Consider the following 23,173-nt stretch of genomic DNA (forward strand, 5'->3'; position numbering starts at 1 on the left):
TGTTGGAGTTAAAACCTGCAGCCACACCCACACCTGCTCTAAATGATCACTCAAACTCATGAATACTGTAAAAAAAGTAAACAATGTCAGAAGGAGCTGTGCTGTGTCCACATTAGTCCAGGCAGTAGAGCAATGGAAAGTGCCTGTGCGTTCACAAAGCTGTCAATCAACTCATTACTACACCCTTTTAAGTATCACCAAATACCTTCTACAACACAAATCTATGGTGAAAAAAAAATATTGGGGTATGTTTAAGAAGCACAAAGGCTTGCAGAAGTGACACACCACTTGCAAAAAAAAATAAATAAATAAATATTGCTGGATGTGTAAACTTAAAGATTCATTTCAGTCACGTTCACTTTCATGGGAATGGCTGGGGTTAAAAGTTGTACTGCAGCCAGCCACCAGAGGGCATCAGAGACATTTTGGCTTCACTTTTCACCTGCTGTTTGCCGTCCAATCTTATGCACATTCTATGAGCCCCACCCATTCAGCCTACAGCAGTTTAGCTCCGCCCAATCAGCCAACAGGGCTTCGGGTGGCAAATTTTATTCAAGAACTAATAATCTTTTACTTCTGTGCACATACTTAAATAAAGACAATTCACACAAATGTACAGTTTCCAAAGTCTTTAATGCATCATTTCATTCAAAGGAAAAAAAGTATTAACAGAATATTTGAATCAAACTTTTTGGTTCTAGCCTAAGAAATGAACATCGTAATTCACTGTAATTCAGGTAGTAGTACACGTTTAGGTAACAAACAAGAAAAACAGAACAACACTAGTAGCACACTGCAAAAAAAAGCCAACAAAATAATAATAATTATTATAATAAAACAAAGACAAAAATGTTTGCAGCGTATTTAATCCCTTTCGTAAGCCAGTGAAAGTGCGCGCTGATGCACCATGACTACACGGACGTGAGCCTACATACATACATTAAAAGAAAAATAAATAATTACAAACATTTTGCTGCTGATTATTTCAGATTATGTATAGAAAGTACAGCAGTCACAGAGAACATCCTCAATGCTGAATTCCTGTTTAGTATTATATATATTATTATTATTATAAATATTATTATAATATGCACATATTAAATCACTAATAACTGTGTATAAAATGTATTGTTAGTTCTGATTTTAGTACGAATGCCTTTATCTCTTATTTTGTGTTCTCTTGTTTAAAAGATGGACTGGTGGGCTAAAAGTGCTGCTGAGGGGCTCATTTCACAAAACACGATTGATCGATTAGCGAGATAATCCCACTGATTTCCCAAAATTCCCAGATAATTATGTGGTTAAGATGTAAACAGAGTCATTCAGAGAGGTTCTGCACTCTAGAGAAACTTACCGAGTCAGCATTGTTCACAGTGGAACCAAATGTCCACCTCTAAAAGCTCCCTCACAGAAATTACTGCATGAATGGTTATGAATTCACTGCCTGATGACTGAGACACTGTTTTATGATAGTTTAGAGAACTTAAACTCCATTCATGGTGGAGGGATACATGCAGGGCGCTGTGAGGCAAAATAGTCCCCAAAGAAAACGTATTATTTCAGATTTTCCACTATTTTCCATCATCAACATTCCACATAAACTCAGAAGACTTGTGTAGGTTCACTGGTGGTTCTGGACAGTAAATAAAATGTCTATATTTGTGTTGTACTCGTGGCGACCCCTGGTTCCTATCACCACCACTGTAAAGACATCTGAACCATTTCACACCAAACCACTCTGTTTACATCGTAAACTCTACATTATGCATTATTAATTTTCAATTTTGAAAATTTGGTGGACTTCCCCTTTAAGACAGGCCTGTCCACTTTGGGCTTAAATGATGGAACTGTTCTCCTGTCAAAACCCAACCCCCCCGGCCCCCCGCCCCCACTGTGGAAAATAAAACGCTCCTGATTCTGAAGCTCAGATGCTGCTTTAGTCTTTCTAGAGACGCGCTCTGCGTTTTAAAGGCATCAACACAAAATATATAATGTATAATCACAGCCCAAACACCCCCCCCCCACCCCCAACAATCCCCTAAATTCATCTGTACACAACCCACAATCCTCTACAGGCCATCAAACAGAACTCCACACTCAGGTACGCTGCTGAACTTCTAGCATCTTCTGTTCATCCAGAATGTTGGCAGAGTTCCTTCTGAAGGTTCTTTATGAACAAAAACCTCCCAAATTCATGGCAGATAGAAGCAGAATCCCCGACCCAGCTTCCTTCAACAGTTTTAACACACAGCTAATGAATATTCATGATTTAGACCCCACCCAACCCCACCCCACCCCACCTCACCTCAGCTTTCATTATTATGACAACAATGGGATTAGTGGACAGAGGGAGGAGCCAATGTTCTAATATAGGCTGCCCATCATTTCTGCATCTCCAGCCAGACTGGACAAATCTAGAATGTTCCACAGCCAGGCTGCATATAATCGCATCCATATCATAAACTCATAATAATTAAAAACAATAATAATAAAAATCTTTTATTTTGTCATTTTTATTTGTCCACACTGTTTGATGCAGCTGTGAACATTTAATGATGAATGGACCAACAGAAACGCTGCAAAATGACTCAAAATAAAATCTCAGTACATTAACATTATGACAGGGACAGTCTCACCATCAAAGGTCCTACAAGTGAGAATAAACATAAACCTGTGTGAATGTCTGAGGATAAACCTGTGCTAATGTGTTTTCCGTAAACGTAAACAAGCAAAATTTAGAAAGCACTTCTGAACAGAACGAGCGCTAATAACTCCCGTTTAGTGTTACAACTGCCTTTAAACAGGACTTAAACGTACAAACCTAACTGCAGAACCTTTATTAATTATTAGAGCATTTAAACATGCAGTAATCAATACTTCACTTTCATAAGCAAACCCACACAGCAGCTTAGAATTTAAAAACTGAACACCCCCTTCAGGCTCCGCCCACAAACGCATTAACGCCAATCCACACAGTCAATGTATGAAACAGCCTGTCTGGAATTCACTGTTTCTGTGATGTCACAGTTACGTATAGCCATCTATTCAGCCTGCAGCAGTTTAGCCTCGCCCATTCACTCTGATGTTATAGCCTGGACTACTTTTTAAATATGATACAGGGAAGCCAATCAGAAGAGCCCATTTGCATATAATCAGTCTTAAAGGCACAGGAACAGAAACAGCCTGTTTAATTATATTGGATGAAGAAAATGATTGTTCAGAAATGAATTATGACTGTTTTTGGTGTTCACTGCATATGACTGTTTATGTAGTAAGTGAAGTTCAGGGGGTAAAATAAAAAAAACCAAGAGAAATGTAGGATATGGGCCCTTTAATTTCTAATGACGTTTATTTTGTATGCATATAAAAGGTTGCTCTGATAGGACAGACCTGGAACTTTTATTTTTTAATTGCGCTGATGTTTGTTGTTTCTAGGCTTGATTATCTACAACAACGAAGTCCAGCTCGGCATTGTATGATTTTAAACCAGACCGGTCATCCAACCTAAACAAAACAAAGCAAAACAACGTTTAATTAACAAAAGCTGAGCTACAGTTTCTCATTGGGCCGGATGGGATTTTCTCTCTAAAGCTTGTCCAACCTCACGGCAGTAGCTGTGCGTCAGTGGGCGGAACCTTAAGAGGGCGAATCGTGTGGAAACTATAAAGGTGATCAGATTTAGAGTCTAGATTTGATCAGTCTGGCTGCAAACCTGAACACACCGCTACAGAAGGACCATCGCAGGCGGAACCATCACAGGCGGAACCGAGCGCGGCGAGTTTATTAAGATCCTGTTGAGAAAGTGTAAAGAGGCCTGAAGAGCTGCTCAGCATGCATTCGTCACCAGTCCGAACGAGGGTGAACTCACTATTGGAGCACACGCACGAAGCAGGATGTCCCGCAGGAGCCTCGGGAGAAACTGTGCGTCTGATTGGACAAGGGACAGCAGAGGGGCGGGCTCATCCCCCGCTGGCTAAGTTAGCTGAAGAACGAGCACAAAGGGAAGAAAAGAGGAAGGGAGAGAAAGAGAGACATGTGGGGGCGGGGCGGGGCTGAGGGGTTGAGATGAAGACCTATCATGGAATAGCAAACTGCACCACAAGCTCCTCTTTGGCGTCCACCTTTATTTGGGAGATGGCACTATATGCATACGCTGCTATCTTAGACACCTGGAGGAGAGAGAGAGAGAGAGAGAGAGAGAAAGAGAGAGAGAGAGAGATGGATAAGAACGTGATTAATATTGTGATGAACTCTAATATGACACTCTTTCTGAGTACATCTAGAACACTGAAAATCTGCACGGACCAAAAAGACAGATTTAGACCAGTTATAGACAGTCTGTGAACAATAACCAACAACCAACTGTGTGGATCGTATGAACATTATAGAGCTCTTTTTAAATGAAACAATAGAAGGCATATCGTCCCCTACACTTCCAGTAGTGTATTACAGTCTGTCAGAATGACTGTGTGGATCATATGATCATGTGAACATTCAGTCTTGCTGAAATAATCAAGGCCTTCCCTGAAAAAGACGTCATCTGGATGGCAGCATATGTTGCCAAAACATGTATATATCGTTTAGCATTAATGGTGCCTTCACAGATGTGCACGTCACCCATGCCATGTGCACTAATGCCCCCCCATACCATCATGAATACTGGCTTTTGAACTGTGCACTGATAACAAGCTGAGTGGTCTTTATCCCGGAGGACACAGTGTCCATGATGTCCAAAAAGAATTTCAAATGTTGATTCGTCGGACCACAGGACACTTTTCCACTTTCCCCTCAGTTCATTTTAAAAGAGCTCAGGCCCAGAAAAGGTGGCAGCATTTCTGGGTCTTCTTTATGTACAGTTTCTTCTGTGTGTTTTAGAGTTTTAACTCGCATTTGTGGATACAGTGACAAACTGTGGTTTTCAGAAGAGTTTCTGAGCCCATGTAGTGATTTCTACTACAGAATCATGTCTGTTTTAGTGCAGTGCTGCCTGAGAGCCTGAAGATCACGGCAAATACTGGGTTTTTGGCCTTGTCCCCTACATACAGCGATCCAGATTCTCTGAATCTTTTAACGATATTATATAAAAACAAAAGTTATTTGTTATTTTACATTGAGAAATGTTATTCTTGAATTGTTGCACTATTTGATCATGCAGTCTTTCACAGAGAGGTGAACCCCTCCTCATCTTTACTTCTGAAAGACTCTCTGAGATGCTCTCTGAGATGCTCTTTTTTTTACCCAGTCATGTTACTGACCTGTTGCCACCAGGTGTTTTTTTAGCATTACACAACTTCACCAGCCTTTCGTTTCCCCCTGTCCCAACTTTTTTGGAACGTGCTGTTGGCATCAAATTCAAAATGGGCAAATATTTTTCAAAAAACAATAAAACTTTTCACGTTTTTACTATTAATGCACAACAAAAATATCTGAGATTTACTTTTGTTGTTAAGAAAGTTTCTTATTAAAAATCCACTGTACCATAACAGTACCATCCACTGTTAACAAAAACCAAGAATCTAAGCTAGTTTTATGTGAAACTACACAAACGGTGATGTATACTGAAACAGTCAGAAATCTTGCCGTACCTGCTGGACGTCTGAGTATGGCACCAGGTCACTGGCGAGCACTTGGTGAGGCTGGCTGGTGAGAGAGGGCAGAGGAGCCGGCTTCTTCTGACACAGAGTACTGCTCAACACGGCCAGCTTAGTGCTGAAAAACACAGGAGGATCAAGTAAACACTCTGTGAGTCCATCTAGGACCAAGACTACACTTCCTGTAGTGCATTACAGTCTGTCAGAATGACTGTGTGGATCATATGAACATTATAGAGGCTTTTTAAACGAAACAGTAGAAGGCATATCGCCCCCTACACTTCCTGTAGTGTATTACAGTCTGTCAGAGTGACTGTATGGAAATAGAGCAGTTTTAAATGAAACAATAGAAGCCATATATAATAAGGTCATTTATCAGTTCACACACCTGTACTGTCGGGCTTTGTCCATGTATTCATGCTGCTCCATGCCCTGGGAGTCTGCAGCTGATACATCAATAATGCTCCTGATCAGAGAGAGAGAGAGAGAGAGAGAGAGAGAGAGAGAGAGAGAGAGAGAGAGACAGAGAGAGAGAGAGAAGCCAAACTGTTAAGCTTGTACAGGGATGTATGGAGATTTGTCATGTTAACAGTAATATAAATAGCTGTGGAAAAACAAAATGATCACAGTCGGAATACAGAATCACGGCTAGTTAGCCTCTATGTTCTAACCAGCTGGCCAAGCAAACTTTATAATGCAAAATGTTTGAGAAAGCTGAATATGATCATCATGAATTTAGTGAAGAGCCAGGCTGTAAACTTTGCATTAGAACCATGCTGAAGTGTCTTTATTTTTGTTGTTTTGTGCGAGCCAGAAAGCTGTATCAGCAGCTGTATAACAGAAACCTAAAGTCCAGTCTGAACCAGCCTCGGGCCAATAACTGATCAGGAAGCGCCACATATGTTATTTTTATTGCTTTGTCTTTATTTAACCATTGCGATTGATAGCCCTTAGGGGGGTTGGGGGAATCACTTCTACTTTCTTACTAAAGAACCATCAAAGAACCATAGTTTTTAAAGAGTGTATATAAAAATTAATACATTATTTTGTTGGTGTAGCCTTTATAGAAAAAGCTGTTGGTGATGCTGTTTCTCAGCCTTTCAGCGCACAAAAATGTGCTTGCAGTAAGGATGAAAACAGCTGACAGTGTTTTGTTTCTTTTTATTTTGCACAACAGTAAACAGAGCTTTCGTAATTTTGTATTTTTCTGTTTGCTTAAAGGAGAAGATAGTTCAACTTCTGTTTACACATAAAAAAGTCTGTACTTGCATCACAACCAGTCAACCACGCTCTATTTTAACAATAATTTATCAATTATCATATCATCATCATCATCATGACACCCGACAGCTTTACTGAACATTGCATTCTATGTCCAAATCATACAGCACTACTTTAAATACGTTATTCTGCAAAGACAATAAGGGAGATCCCTCACTGCATTAAACCACAGACTGACAAGTCAATGTTACATCTCTTAAATCCACCAGGGGGCGCTCAGCATAAATTATCAAGTGCCCCCAATTGGTGATTCTCAGTCTGGTGTCTATTCTAACTAATCTTTGAGAAGGACTTTTCTATAAAATCTCCACCCCAGTGATCTCCCGTCTGAAGATCATCATCCTGTTACCTTACTTGAGAATTCATTTCTGCCTGTTAGCGTTAATTAGTTTATAAAGTCAACATACTATCTAAACTGAGCTGCTAAAAACTGTCACATGTTTTCAAATATCCCCATTAAATTCGAATTAAAACCAAATCATCTCTAAAAATGTTAGTGAATTACCAGTCTGGAACATACAGTATTAGGAGGCCTTAAATCATTCTAATGGACACGTTCAAGATTAAAATGTGCATTTTTTCTTTGGATTCAACTAATATTAAAACGCTGAATTCTGACAGCCCCACTTCAGTTGTTAGCTTGTTCTCTTCTTCTGACGAGTCATTTCTGTGGCTTCAGTACTCTGTTCTCTCCACTGTAATGATGAACAGTTACTGCAGTAAGATATTCAGCTTCCTAGCTTTAGGATCCGTCTTCCAACTTACGATAAAAACATTTCACCCTCAAAAAACTTATTTACTATCCAAAACCACCAGTGAACCTACACGAGTCTTCTGAGTTTATATGGAGTGTTGATGATGAAAATAGTGGAAAATCCGAAATAAGTTTTCTTTGGGGACTATTTGGCCTCACAGCGCCCTGCATGTATCCCTCCACCACGAATGGAGTTTAAGTTCCCAAAATTATCATAAAACAGTGTCTCAGTCATCAGGCAGTGAATTCATAACCATTTCATGTAGTAACTTTCTGTGAGGGAGCTTTTGGAGGGGGACGTCTGGTTCCTATCACCACCACTGTGAACAGTTCTGACTTGGTAAGTTTCTCCAAAACAGTGTTTCACACCAAACCACTGGTGTGGTGAGGACGAAGATGTCTGCGTACATACATTGCGGTCTTGTTGAGGATGGAGGTGAGCAGGGCCTGTTCATCAGTGCGTGTGGACGACAGTCCTGGTGGGCTTCGCTCCGTCCCATTGGGGGGTTTACTGTCTGGGTTTGGATGTGGAATCAGCGGCTTACGCTCTGATCGATCCTGCATAGGACAACATACACATAGAAATACACACACACACACAGAGCAAAGTGAAAAATCCAGTTCCTCCTGTCAAATATGATGCGCTAAGACATGTCTGAAGTCTTAGCATCTTTAGCTTTAGCACAGGAGCTACGAGGCTAATGTGGCTGAAAGTTTGGCCTGCACTGGTAAGTCCTCTTAACCATGACTGCAGTAAACAGTTAAACCACTGAAAGCATCTTCCCCCGAAGACCCCCCCCTCCACACACCTGTAGATCTTATCTATTTTTGTCACTAAGGTCATCTTACATATAAAGCACATATAACAGCAACAATAATATAAACAGCAACAATAATATAACAAAATAATATATAAATAAAGATTCCATTGATGTAGAAATGCTGGTATCTCATATTTTTCATGAGCATGTCTTGCAATGTTGGCACATAAACTGGGACTAAATCTACTCTATCAGCATTACAGAAAATCATAAACATTCACAACAATGCAGGAAAATGAATACAACACATATTTTAGCGCAGCAACCAAAGCTCACTTAAACATTCTGCTCCTCTGGAGTTAAATACTCACATCACATATCAGGCTGCAATATCAAACATATAAACTTTATAAAATTCTTAACTCTAATAATCACTCAGTACTGATATGACTCTGCTATCAGTGTGCATCTAAGACAGGGTGGACAATATGACAAAAAACAAACGATACTTAAGGATAGAGGTGTGTAATGTGGAAAAAAATACAATATTGCAATACTTCAATTAATTTTAATGATACACAATGTATCATGATATTTATTTTTTCAGACATCAGATCAGTTGAAACAGAGAAAAAAAAAGAGCCAGTATTGCTACATTTTAAAAAAATACTATCAACAACTGTAAGCACAGGGAGTTTTTATTCACCATGACACTAAATCCAGTTAAACAGACTAATTTTGCTCTCTTTATAATGAAACATGCTGTTAATCAGTATCTATAAGCACTGATGATACACATAATATGTTTAGAAAAGCATATTGTATTGTACTGTGACATAATTTATCATGATAACCATGTATACTGTCATACTGCCCAGTAATACTTCAGAATACACAATAATGATTTTTTCTGCTAGGGGCAAAAATAGTAATACAGCGATTTTATTCAGCGTTTCACTCACCGCACTAAATTAAAGTGAAATAAAATGTATTTATTTAGTGCTTTTTACAACAGGCGTTGTCACAAAGCAGCTTTACAGAAAATCCAGAAACAATTGAAGAGCCCCAATTATGCTCAATTTGTAATTAAACCGGTAGTAGAACAGTACTGTATGATAATACAGTAACATCATACTGATGATATTCACATCCTCAAAAAGTGTACTGTGACATAATTTATCACAATAACCATAAAATATCATCATATTGCCCACTTCTATTCACCACTACCCTCTAAATGTTAACGCACCAGGTTAGAAGTTAGACCCGTTTCCATAAACCCATTTATATCTCAATAAAAGCTCTTACTGCTTTCTTTCATTTCCATTTATTTGCCTCAACACAACGCAGCCAGTTCACATTCTGTTTTTTGCAGCGTAATAAAACAACTGCAGTCAGCTTCAACAGCTGCGATCATCTCAAATAACTGTGCTGATGTAATAACTGATGATGTAATAACAGTGACAGGCCAGTGTGTGTGATAATGTGTATATGCTGTATAGGCTGTATATCTATGCAAGGATAATGGAATAGTATGTTTGTTAACGTGTACATTTTGTGTATTTAATACACAGTGTTCACACCCATCCACACCAGTGTAAACATGATGAGAGAATAAAAGTCATCTGATTAGATTTTGTAATGATTCCTCCTTTGAATACATTTCTTAATAATGATTTAATGAAAGCTGAAAGGTCAGTTAAAGCTTTCACTTCTGCTCGAGCTGTTACCTCATTGCAGCAACAGCTCTTACTTAAGGATGGTTTTCAACACCACTTCTCCAACCCGGTCCTCACCAGGCCCCTCCCACTTTCTGGCAGGTGAAGCCGTGGCCTGTTCTATCTATAGCTGAACTCTGATACGACGCAGAAGAGCAGGACAGCAGCACCTGCACGGCCAGCGCTTAAAGAGCCCACAGCATGTTTAACTCACTGCACCAACAGTCTGCTTTGATCTCACTGTTTCTGTGATGTCACAAACTCATGTACACATATTCATCCCCTCCCGTTTACAAGTGTTATTGCCTGCACTGCTTTCTGAATCAGGCACGATACAGAACAGCCAATCAGGACAGAGCTCATTTACATAAATCAGTCTTAAAGGCACAGTAACAAATGCAGCCTGTTTAACTGTGAGGGATGAAGAGGGGCTGGAAAACGGTTGAAAAATGATACTGGATTAGACTACATCAAACAACACAAACATTATATGTTGACTAAGTGGACAGGGACAGAAAAAATTTAACTTTAACTTATAATTACGGCTGCTTATGCAGCAAAAAAGCATACAAACATAACAACTTAATTAAAAAAGAAATAAGAAAAAACAGGATACTGGCCCTTTAACAGGCAACCCTGAATCCTAAAAATGATCACAAAAAAAAGAAGATCATGAATAATTAAATGCATATAAATAACTGAGATTAACAATAAAAGCTCAAATAAACAAACATGACTCACTGCTGCCCCCTAAAGGTGTTACAGCACCAAGTGAAGATTTCAATAAATGCCTTCCAGCTCTTTTATTCTGTTTGTTGCAATGTAAACAAATGACTAACAGCTTAAAACTGTGGAGAATAAATTAATAACTGCAGTAAGGTAATTACGTAACATCTGACAGCAAACAAAATACACATCAGCAAAAAAACACTGAATTGCAGCCAGGGGTGAAAAAAATCTTTGATTCTGTAACAAATCCAGCCTGAAATATCACAGAACTGCTCACAGCTTGAAACAGAATTAAATTCTGTTATGCGATAACAACAACAGTAGCTGACATTAAGAACAGCGAGGAGATACAAATTATACTAGAACTACAATTTATTTTATTTTAAATAGTGTCATTTCACACATTTGCACTTTGTGTGGTTGTTTTTTTCTGGCTGCTGTTTGTCAGTTTTGATTTTCTATCTCAGAATAATGACTTAATATTCTGAAATAATGACTTGCTCTGACTTTCGCCAAAACTAATAACTCATCATTCTTGACACCGTATCAGAATATCAACCTAAGTCAATACAGATGATCCAAAGTTGTATGAAAATAAGCCTTTATTTTGAATAACAATACCAGCAAATTCTCAAAATAAGTCAAATATTTGAGAAAAACTACTCAGTTCACTGTATTAACCCAGAATGTGAGAAAAAAGGAGCCATTATTTATCACAATAAGTTGAAATTTTGATACATCAGGCCACTGCTTGTGAGATAAAAGTCAAATTTAGGGTCTGTCTGTGAGTTTATATTATTAGCACTACAACTCAGTCTTTCAGGGGAAAAACTGAGCACTCATTTTTATTCCCTACCATGACTAACTTCAGAAAAAACAGATAGGGAAACTCAGACACTTCTCAGCGTTTGTTCCTGGACTGATCACGAGGATTTTACTCCATTCCTGCTGCAGGATTTCAATGTTAAGGTGCAACAGAGACAGTCAAATGTGTAAAACCTCCATATTATCATGTATTTTATTAAATTATATCATAGTCTACATTCTTATTGCGTGAATATGAATGTTAACTGCATTAAAAATGAGTTGTTATAAGAGTTCAGCGCTCAAACTCAACGTATTCTCACATTTTGGTTGTTTTGCAGGAGGTAAACAGACTAAATAAGCAGTTTGTAAGTTTCTTTGCGCCCCTCCAGCTCAGACCTGCTAACGCTCCCCCAAATTTGTGTGATTTAAGCCCTTGTTCGGATTAAATTAACCGTTTTAGCGGATTAAATATAATGTAGTTTGACTATTTTAACCCCAAACTGCTGCTGTTAGCTCTTAAACGAGGCTAAAGTAAGCTTCTTGTTGGAACTCTCCGGTCCACCTTAAACGGACAGCAGTTCCATTCTGGAGCCTGAGGCGGCGGAATGTAACCACTGTCCATTTAAGGTGGACCAAGAGTTCAGCTGAGAAGCCCAGTGCAGCCTGGTGGCCGTTTAGCACGCTGGCTAACCTGCTCGGTGGCCTCCGTCTCGCTGCTGTAACAGCACCCCATGGGCTCAGTCTGTCTCCAGCTCCTCCTGTAGGGCCGTAAAAAGCGGACTGGGCCGTTTTCGGGAGAAAAACAGCGGAAAGTTCAGATTTTCTCTCCTCTTTTCTGCTCTGAGGCGGAAACACTGTCACATGACACCGCTCTCGGACCCGGACTACTTCCGCTTCCGCCCAGCAGGCGCGTGATGCTGGAATGTTTGTGTTTATTTATTTATTTATTTATTTATTTACGTCGAAAATACACACAGAAACACACACATCACAGAAAAGAGAGACTCAGAAACGAAAATAGGAAAATAGCTGCAAAACAGAGTAAATAAAACCAGTTAAACTATAATAATATTATAAAAGGAGACAAATACAAACTATTTTCAGCATTATTAATCAGATTAGCAGATTTAAGTGATAAACTTAAAGGCTGACTTTAGTAGCTGCACTAACTTTGTTTTTATGTTTGTGTAGTGATTGTTTAACTTTATTTAAGTTAGGTATTTAGGTATTTAGGTAGCAAAATTTGATGCAAAATGCTTACAAATACATAAAAATGCTTCATTAAATGAAGGTTATTAAGGGCCCCAGCATCAAACTACTGCATCTCCTCCATGAACTGTTAATGTTAATTAAATTACGCATATTGTTAATTAAATTAAAGCTCACAGTGTTGACTTGTGGGAAATGTGACCTTTTGACCTCTAAATCAAGCGGAAGATTTCAACAGTATGTTGAAAGTTTGACGTTTTAACCTAAAAAAAAATTTTTTCCAAATTTTGATTATGTCAGAATAATGTCTTTTTTCAGATTTTGAATGATTATGTCAATAATACCGTAAATTAATATTTGATAGTTACATTTTAGCATCAAAAAATGACCTCGTTTCATTAGGTTGAATGAATAACCGACTCTAAATGTAGGTATTGTGAAATAAACAGAGTCTGTTCTACAGTTTCTCATTAGGCTGAATGAATAACTGACTCTAAATGTAGGTATTGTGATATAAACTGAGTCTGTTCTACGGTTTTCATTAGGCTGAATGAATAACCGACTCTAAATGTAGGTATTGTGAAATAAACTGAGTCTGTTCTACAGTTTCTTGTTAGGCTGAATGAATTACCGACTCTAAATGTAGGTATTGTGAAATAAACTGAGTCTGTTCTACAGTTTCTCACAACAGTATCTATGAAAGAATAAGTTTGTGGGCGGAGCTTGAAGAGGCTGATTGGATTGATTAATTAGCTATCAGGGTGAATCATAGCAGGAAAACACTAGAAGACACAGTGCAGAGGTCCAACCAGGTGTGTTCATGATTAATACTGGGAAACGTTAAAGATCAAAGCTGTTCTGTGTATGTAATCAGTGTTCAGCAGCTACACAGCAGCCAATCACAGAGGGGCTCAGATTGGTTTACATGAAGACATTTCAGTCCTCTTTGCTCTGATTGGTGGATTTGTGGCCCCTCCCTCCCCGGTGCCAGATGGAGGCCATGACTCTCTCCTGTTTGGTAACGGCGCTGAAGTCCATCATCTTCAGATGAGGAAGAGCGGCGATCACATATCCCCTGGCAACACAAATCAATACGATTAATCCGATCTGATTTGGTCCCTTGGCGCTTTACTGACCCCTGACCTTTGGCCTGTACCTGTAGCCCCGCACGGTCTCCATGGTGTTGCCATGCAGTGTGACGGTGTGCAGGAACGGCAGCGTCCCCAGCTTATCCACCTCTGACAGGTTACTCACGCTGTTACCATGGAGATACAACACCTGCAGCTCTGTGAGCTCTGTGAGGACCTAAGAGAGAGAGATTAGCACCATGCTAATTGGTGGACTATAAGCTTTCATTTATGGTTAGCTACCTTAGCCTCGTAGTCAGGCTGAGTCTAGACCAGGGGTGCACAACTCTGCAGGGCTGGTGTCCAGCACAGTTTGGAGGTTTGGATGGAGGTCCTGCTCAAACACACCATCTTAACCTGGCAATTAACAGATAAGTATAATTAGGTGTGTTCAAGCAGTTCACCAAACTCTGTTGGACACTGGCCGTCCAGGACCGGAGTTGTGCACCCCTGCTCTACACCATAAGAAGCTGTAGGTAAGACTCCTCCTATGATTTCTGGACTTCTCTTAGTATTTGGTTGCTAAATCAGTTATTCAGTTAATGTGAACCCCCAACAATGTGGAAGCCCCTCTCAATGTGGAAGCCATAGGTCAAGTGTCGGCAATATGAGGCTCCGGAGTGACATCCGGCTGGTTTACTGCCCCCTTGCAGCAGAATCACATTTTAGGTAAAAATAATCATTCTTTGCAGTAAAATAGGAAATAAAACATTTCGGCTGCCAAGGTGGTTTGATTTTTCCTGAAATGGGATAAAATGGCTCCTATGGCAGGGGTTGGCAACCCAAATGTTAAGAAGAGCCATTTCATCCCATTTCAATTAAAATCAGACCACCTTGTGAGCCACAACGTTTTAAGTCCATTTTACTGGTGTAATGTTTTAACATCTTGGCTGTAAATATGTCTCAGTATGTTCCAATGTTGTAGTGTAGACTAAAAGTAATAAAAACGAAACACACTTACTTTGCTCTGCTTTAAGCTTTAGTACAGCTACAGCCGCTTTTCTCGCATCTCCAGCAGGAAACTTTTCCGCAAAAGTGGAAGGTTTTTTGTAAAATGTCTCTCAATGTTTGATTTTTGATGTTTGACAGTTTCTTGTTGCAGATTAAACGTATCAGGAAACCAGCTGGAGTGATTATAAACGTAATAAGTCCATTCATCTCCAATTTATCGATGTTCGTCTTAAATCTCTCTCTTTGCCGTTTCGTTAGCTACTAGCTAGGCGAGACTGTTGTCTTTGGTGCTATGGTGACCAGCAGTCTGTGCTGATCTTCAGGGTTAAAGGGTGAATTAGCAGTTCTACATTAACTCCAGAGTTTAAGACCATTTATTGTTAAACTGTGTTGAACGATCAGCAGAGCTTTATTTTACTGTAAAGGAGGATTATTTTATTTTTACCTACAAATCTGATTCTGCTGTTGAGCCACAACAGGACAGTAAAAGAGCCGCATGTGGCTTTGGAGCCACACGTTGCCAACTGCTGCAGTAGGTAATGTGGAAGCCCCACCTAATGTGGAAGATCCAGTTTTAAAACTAAACTTCAAACACCAAACCTGTCTTGGCTGATCGACTACATTTGAGGAAAACTGGGAGAAGTTGATTTGTTAGAGGCAGGTGTGTACCGGGTGTATGTGAGAGAGGTCGTTGAAGGACAGGTCAAGCCAGGCGAGGCGTTTGGGCTCGGTGAAGAGAGCGGACAGTGTCTCGGTCAGGCCCTGCAGGTCACTGATGATGTTATTGTTGAGGCGGAGAGATCTGCTGCTGAACTTCCCCTCAGAATTCCTTCTGAGTGGACGCACGGACACGTTCGGCTCCTCTGACACAACATCTGACAGAGGAGGAGAAGCAATAATACAGGAAATGAACTTAGTACTTCTAGTCTTTCCTTATTTCAAGGGGAAATCCATCAATCTTTCAAAATCCCCCATAACTCAGTGTGTGAGATGTAAACAGAGTGATTCAGAGGGGTTTGGTGTGAAATGGTTCAGATGTCTTTACAGTGGCGGTGATAGGAACCAGGGGTCGCCATGACTACAACACAAACATAGACATTTTATTTACTATCCAGAACCACCAGTGAACCTACACGAGTCTTCTGAGTTTATATGGAATGTTGATGATGGAAAATAGTGGAAAATCTGAAATTCATAACCATTTCATGTAGTAACTTTCTGTGAGGGAACTTTTAGAGGTGGACGTCTGGTTCCTATCACCATCACTGTGAACAATTCTGACTCATAAGTTTATCTAGAACGTTACATCAAACCACTCTGGATTACATCTTAACCCTATAATTTTGCAGAAATTTTGAAAAATTGGATAAATCTGCCTTTAATTACTGCACTTTCCAATATGAACATTGTCAATCTGACACACACTATGTTCTAATATCACTGTATGTATGAGTGAGTGATGGTAGGAATGCATGTTTTATTTTATTTTGTTATATTTTATATTTATTTTATTTTATTCACTACATGTATATGTCTGTCTGATACTGTGCACTGTGAGCTCCTCTAACCAAAACCAAATTCCTTGTATGCGTAAGCATAACTGGCCAATAAAGCTTGATTCTGATTCTGATTCTGATGTCCCACCGACTTCAGCGTAAACCAAGACAGGATCTGCCTCTGAGCTTTTCTGATCTAAACTCACATTTCAGACATTTACAAACAGCTGATGGGCAGAAATGTACTATAACTCTGTACTTTAATCCAGAGTGACAGGCTTACAGATGTTTACAGGTTTTGTTTGTCTCGAAATTACATGTTTAAAAGAGCTGCGTTGGCCGGGAATCGAACCCGGGTCAACTGCTTGGAAGGCAGCTATGCTAACCACTATACCACCAACGCTGGAAAACAACTGTAGACATCAGGAAGGAAAGGTCTCTAGCGGCTCAATCTGGTACAACACTGATCTCCAATAAGGCCACAGCTGATGTTACAATAGATAGATAGACTACGTTATTGACACCAAACATGTGTAGACTTTTTTGTTGGTGTTTATTTTATAAGTAAAAAAAAAAACATTCACTTTATTGCTTTTAAAAAGGTAATGGGACGTAAATTTAACTTTATTCATGGAACGTGCCAGAAGCGTAGAGTTTTCATTGATATTTATTGGTGAAGATTTAAAAGAGCTGCGTTGGCCGGGAATCGAACCCGGGTCAACTGCTTGGAAGGCAGCTATGCTCACCACTATACCACCAACGCTGGAGAACATCTGGAGGAGAAAAGCCTCACAGTCCCGAGGGAACCATCAACTGCATTCCTCACTAACCCATTATCTCTGAATAAACACACGCTACACTGTCTCCCTCTAGCGGCTGATCCAGGTACTGCTCTAATCCTGCACTGATCCCCACCAACACCACAGCTGATGTTACAGTAATACAGGAGTAAATGATACAGTTATACAATACAAGTTAGTAACTTTCTCTACTCTTTTCTAGTGTTTTATTCTGTCTGTCAAATGTGTTTATATGACTTCATGTGATAAAAACAGTCTATGCCTTCGTTTACAAGCGTCTCCTTTGCTGTACCTTTATAGCTCATTGATATTAATGAGATATGCTCAGATTGACCTACTGAGAAAACGTTTTGTAAAACAAAAGCTGTTTTTGAGCGAGTGCCTCATTAATATTAATGAGCTTCGCTCTGATTGGCTGAGACTGAGAATAACCAGATTACACAGAATACACAAGAAACCAAACTGAGTTTAAACTCCATCATTCAGGAGCAGATCTGGGCTGATCAGGCATTTACTGATCTTAGGATTCGGTGTGGTTTCTCACCTGACACTGAGCTGAGACATTTAAAAGAGAAATCCAGCGGAGCTCCGAACATTTCCCCCCTGAAACTGCACACACCAAACACACAGACTTTCAGCTTTCAGTTCTACTTACTGGGCTAAACTGCTTTAATGCTGGATTAGGACCTCATTAAAACTCTGCAGAGGCTCCTTAATCATCTCTAATAACGATTTTAAAATGATAAACACAGAATAAACACATTAATAATCACTAAAACTGGATTTACGGCACTGTATAATCACTACCTTTACAGCCTCGGCAGAATAAAGGCGGAGCCAGTCGCATCACAACACAGCCGGTTACCATGGAGACAGCCGCCGAGGCATTTCGGGAAATGTAGTTTTTCTACATTCACCCCAGCGTAAGTAGGGATTTGGGTTCCTCACAGTAAAATGTGGTGGATGCGGAGCTGCATGGAGCTGCTGAATCTGCAGCTGTAGAGAGAAAAATCCATCTGTGTCCAGCATCAAAAACCTACTGGACTAAATCAGAGTTTAATTTAGCTTTAACTGAAAGATGGAGCTGCTTCTTCAACACAGACTCAGCAGAACGTTCTGGGTGTTCTAGGTTCTTCTACACAGGTGATACAGTGATTTGCTCCTTTCTGAGCTGCACTCAGAGCTGAGAACGGCTCAGAAAATGATCTGAAACTGCAGCCAGCAGTGCAGGATTAGTGCAGTACCTGGATCAGCCGCTAGAGTGTGTTTATTCAGAGTTAGTGGGTTAGTGTGGAATGCAGTAGATGGTTCCCTCGTGACTGTGAGGCTTTTCTGCTCCAGATGTTCTCCAGCGTTGGTGGTATAGTGGTGAGCATAGCTGCCTTCCAAGCAGTTGACCCGGGTTCGATTCCCGGCCAACGCAGCTCTTTTAAATCTATCAATTAAACACCCATGAAAACTGTACACATATGGGACATTCCCCAAACAGAGTTCAATTTACATCCCATTAACTTTTTTAAAAGCTATAAAGTGACTGTTGTTTTTTTCTGTAAAAGTGAAAGGATCTATAAATTAATTTAAAATTATTAAAATGAGCATTTAAATGATCACAAAAACACATAAAATGTCTGTATGTGTTCACCCTGTCAAGGGTGCTCTAAATTTGCAACCCGTTTTCCCATTCCAATTATTTTTATATGAAAATGAAATGAAAATGGTGAAAAACATTCTGATTAAACCACTTTTTTTAGCTTTCCCTTCTTTAGTGTGGAACAAAATGCATGAAAAACCTGGACCTCAGAGTGTAGCTGTTCTTCAGGTGACATGAACAGGCTTTGTTCTGCAACTGGAGCTCTGCAATACACATCCAATCATCAGCAACGTGTTCCAGCTTGAACTCCACTCCCACACAGAACCAGCTCGTAGCCACACACATATACACACTTACACACACACACGCACACACACACACGCACACACACTAAAAAATCGTTCAGCATTTTTTACACCTGAACAGAAACCCATACTGAGCTTCTGCAAAAACATATCCTGCAGCCAAAACTTAAAACAATTACAAATGTATAAACATAACTATTTTATTATTATTATTATTATTATTATTATTAATATTGCCGTTGTCTGTGGTTTTGTTTCTGTACAGGTTGTAGAAAACCAGATTAACAGAGTCCATTATCTACAAAAACAGATTTGAGCTAAAAATTAATTTCTTGACATTTGTCTTTAATCTGTGTTTATGTGACCACAATCTCATTACTAATCCTATAAATTGCATTTTATCAACCCAAAAGCTCCAATGTCAACTACAGGAAGAACTGAAGGGGGAAATAGTAATAGTACATTTTCAGAGTTCTCTATCTTCATGTGCTCCTGATGACCCAAGTGGTACAACGTGTCTTAACTAAAGAGTTGGGCCTCTTCATGGAGTCAGCGCTGCGGCCCAGGAGTGCGGTGCTGGTGGGTGACTTGCGGGTGCTGTTGCAGCGTTTGCTGATGTTTGCCTTGGCCAAAATACAGACAAACAGAAAGGATATTTAAGATAGTTGCAGAAAGGACTGAGAGAGATGTCCTGCAACACAGACAGAATCATCCAGATGGAGCTCCAGGCTGTCAGTGCTGGTTCTGCTGCTGGGACTTTCAGGTAAACAGTCTCTTGGTTGGTAATGTGATTTATATGATTAGTTATCTGATTATGTGTCACGTAAACGTGGATCATTGTTGTCACAATAATCTGTTTTTTCAGATGATGCAAACTGTTAATCTGATTTTCTACATCTGTGTAACTGCGGAAGCAAAACCAGACAAGGAAGTTGTGTTTTTAAGTGTAGGGGGCGATATGGCTTCTACTGTTTCATTTAAAAAGCTATATAATGTTCATATGATCCACACAGTCACTCTGACAGGCTGTAATACACTACAGGAAGTGTAGGGGGCGATATGGCTTCTACTGTTTCATTTAAAAAAGCCTCTATAATGTTCATATGATCCACACAGTCATTCTGACAGACTGTAATACACTACAGGAAGTGTAGGGGGTGATATGGCTTCTACTGTTTCATTTAAAAAAGCCTCTATAATGTTCATATGATCCACACAGTCACTCTGACAGACTGTAATACACTACAGGAAGTGTAGGGGGCGATATGGCTTCTACTGTTTCATTTAAAAAGCCTCTATAATGTTCATATGATCCACACAGTCATTCTGACAGACTGTAATACACTACAGGAAGTGAAGGGGGCGATATGGCCTCTACTGTTTCATTTAAAAAGCCTCTATAATGTTCATATGATCCACACAGTCATTCTGACAGACTGTAATACACTACAGGAAGTGTAGGGGGCGATATGGCTTCTACTGCTTCATTTAAAAAGTTCTATAATGTTCATATGATCCACACAGTCACTCTGACAGACTGTAATACACTACAGGAAGGGTTGGGGGGCGATATGGCCTCTACTGTTTCATTTAAAAAGCTCTATAATGTTCATATGATCCACACAGTCACTCTGACAGTCTGTAATACACTACAGGAAGTGTAGGGGGCGATATGGCTTCTACTGTTTCATTTAAAAAGCTCTATAATGTTCATATGATCCACACAGTCACTCTGACAGTCTGTAATACACTACAGGAAGTGTAGGGGGTGATATGGCTTCTATTTTGACACATTGCTCAAAAAATTTGGTAAAATAGAGCTTAAAGAGAATGGCAGATTAAACCTGTATCCTCAATAAATCGTGACTAAATAACATTTAGTGATGCTTCTGCTGGTTATTTATAATGAGGACTGTAAATAATGGTTTTAAATATGCTCAGCTGTCCTGATTGGGGTTTTAATAGGAAAGCAGTTATTATTAAATTAATAACAGAAATAAATGAAACTGGAACTATACATTTCTGATTGACTCATCTTTGTCTTCCCTTTTTTACAGCTGAGAAGGTTCAGGATGAAGATGTGAGACTGAGTCAGCTCATCTTCAATCATGTACAGGATGAGAATATCAGTATTGATGATATTAGTGAGAAAATTCTAAGATTTTTTAATCTTTTATAAATAGGTGCAGCTTCTTGGGGCTTGAAAAATATTGCTCATTGATCTGTGTTTCATCCTTATTTTTATAGCTCAGATTTGCCCTTTAATTCTCTTATTTTGAATTTTTAAATGCTGTTTTTGTCCTGTTGATCTTTTTTTCTCTCTTTATCTGTGTTTTGAACTAGCTATTTAAAAGCTGCTGTATTTAATTTCATACTCTAAAATTAAGCATATAATAAACTGATGAGTGTTTGACATTCTATGTATTCAGTTCAGCTTTCTAATATTAAAAACTGATTTAATTATTCAAAATATTTAAAGACTAATTCCACTGGTTTTTCAAAGATCCCCCATAATTAAATGGTTAAGATGCAAACAGAGTGATTCAGAGTGGTTTGGTGTGACCACTTATCACAGTGGTGGTGATAGAAACCAGACGTCCACCTCTAAAGGCTCCCTCACAGAAAATTACTACATGAAATGGTTGACTTTCAAATTTTCCCCTATTCTATCATAATAAACATCCCATGTAAGAACTTGTGTAGGTACACCCTGTATTTCTGTTGTAGTCATGGCAACCCCTGGCTCCTATCACCACCACTGTAAAGAAATGTGCGTCAGTAAGTTTCGCCAGAACGGCGCATTTCAAATTAAAGCATTCTGAATGACGAGGGGTAGCAGAACAGAAATCTTCCTCAGCAGATGTCATTTCAGTCCAAGCTTATACAGACTTTGATTGGCCCTTGCGCAGCCTGGCAGTTTCACAAGAAAGGCTGATCAGGCATAGACCTACAGTCAGTGACGTTAACACCAATCATCAATGTTTAAAATTATGTTATAACGTTGTGAGTGGACACAGTGGACACAAGCTGTGACGCTGTGCAAAATGTAAATGAAAACAAAATGCAATGATGTGCAAATCATTTAAACCCTATATTTAATTGAAAATAGTACAAACACAGCATTTCAAAGGTTGAAACTGAGAATTTTTTTGCCCATTTTGAATTTGATGCCAACAACATTGGAACATTGGGACGGGGGCAACAAAAGGCTGATAAAGTTGTGTAATGCTAAAAAAAACAAAAACACCCTAAGGTCAATTGGCAACAGGTCAGTAAAATGACTGGGTATAAAAGAGCATCTCAGAGAGGCTGAGTCTTTCAGAAGTAAAGATGAAGAGGGGTTCACCCACTCTGTGAAAGACTGCACCATCCAAGTTCAACAATTCAACGTTACTGAACATAGCAAAGAACAATAGCAAAGAACTTGTGCTTTTCATCATCTACGGTACATAATAACATTAAAAGATTCAAAGAATCTGGAGAAATCTCTGTATGTAAGGGACAAGACCAAAAACTAGTAATTGCTGGCTGTGATCTTTGGGCCCTCAGGTGGCACTACATTAAAAACAGACATGATTCTGTAGAGGATATCACTACATGGGCTCAGAAACACTTCAGAGAACCACTGTCTGTGAACACAGTTCATCACTGCATCCACAAATACAAGTTAAAACTCTAAAACACAAAGAAGAAATCATATATGAACATGAGCCAGAAACACTACCACTTTCTCTGGGCCCGAACTCATTTAAAATGGACTGAGGGGAAGTGGAAAAGTGTCCTGTGGTCTGACGAATCAACATTTGAAATTCTTTTTGGAAATCATGGACACTGTGTCCTCCGGGCTAAAGACCACTCAGCTTGTTAACAGTGCATAGTTCAAAAACCAGTATTCATGATGGTATAGGGGGGCATTAGTGCACATGGCATGGGTGAGGCACATCTGTGAAGGCACTATTAATGCTGAACGATATATACATGTTTTGGCAACATATGCTGCCATCCAGATGACGTCTTTTTCAGGGAAGGCCTTGATTATTTCAGCAAGACAAT

General features: G+C 39.4%; 2 protein-coding genes and 3 non-coding genes across 5 annotated transcripts; 1 reads left to right on the forward strand and 4 right to left on the reverse strand.

The window, feature by feature from the left end:
* Positions 1-614: 614 nt before the first annotated feature.
* lamtor1 (late endosomal/lysosomal adaptor, MAPK and MTOR activator 1) lies at positions 615-12,533 on the reverse strand. Its single transcript, XM_036558241.1, has 5 exons — positions 12,333-12,533; positions 8,039-8,184; positions 5,980-6,057; positions 5,586-5,709; positions 615-4,169 (listed from the first exon to the last, which is right to left on the reverse strand). The coding sequence occupies exons 1-5, from the start codon at positions 12,372-12,374 to the stop codon at positions 4,077-4,079; spliced, it is 483 nt and encodes a 160-aa protein (XP_036414134.1). The 5' UTR covers positions 12,375-12,533; the 3' UTR covers positions 615-4,076.
* Positions 12,534-13,545: 1,012 nt separating this feature from the next.
* lrrc51 (leucine rich repeat containing 51) lies at positions 13,546-18,068 on the reverse strand. The gene is made up of 5 exons (XM_036558231.1): positions 18,032-18,068; positions 17,769-17,833; positions 15,598-15,803; positions 14,007-14,155; positions 13,546-13,925 (listed from the first exon to the last, which is right to left on the reverse strand). Exons 2-5 carry the CDS (start codon positions 17,818-17,820, stop codon positions 13,787-13,789), a joined length of 546 nt encoding a protein of 181 aa, XP_036414124.1. The 5' UTR covers positions 17,821-17,833; positions 18,032-18,068; the 3' UTR covers positions 13,546-13,786.
* On the reverse strand, positions 16,756-16,827 carry trnag-ucc. Its single transcript has one exon. It is a non-coding gene; the product is annotated as a tRNA-Gly (tRNA).
* On the reverse strand, positions 17,116-17,187 carry trnag-ucc. The gene has a single exon. It is a non-coding gene; the product is annotated as a tRNA-Gly (tRNA).
* Positions 18,069-18,575: 507 nt separating the features above from the next.
* On the forward strand, positions 18,576-18,647 carry trnag-ucc. The gene has a single exon. It is a non-coding gene; the product is annotated as a tRNA-Gly (tRNA).
* Positions 18,648-23,173: the final 4,526 nt, after the last annotated feature.

This window comes from Colossoma macropomum, unplaced genomic scaffold (assembly GCF_904425465.1).
Source record: "Colossoma macropomum unplaced genomic scaffold, Colossoma_macropomum, whole genome shotgun sequence".
NCBI lineage: Eukaryota > Metazoa > Chordata > Actinopteri > Characiformes > Serrasalmidae > Colossoma > Colossoma macropomum.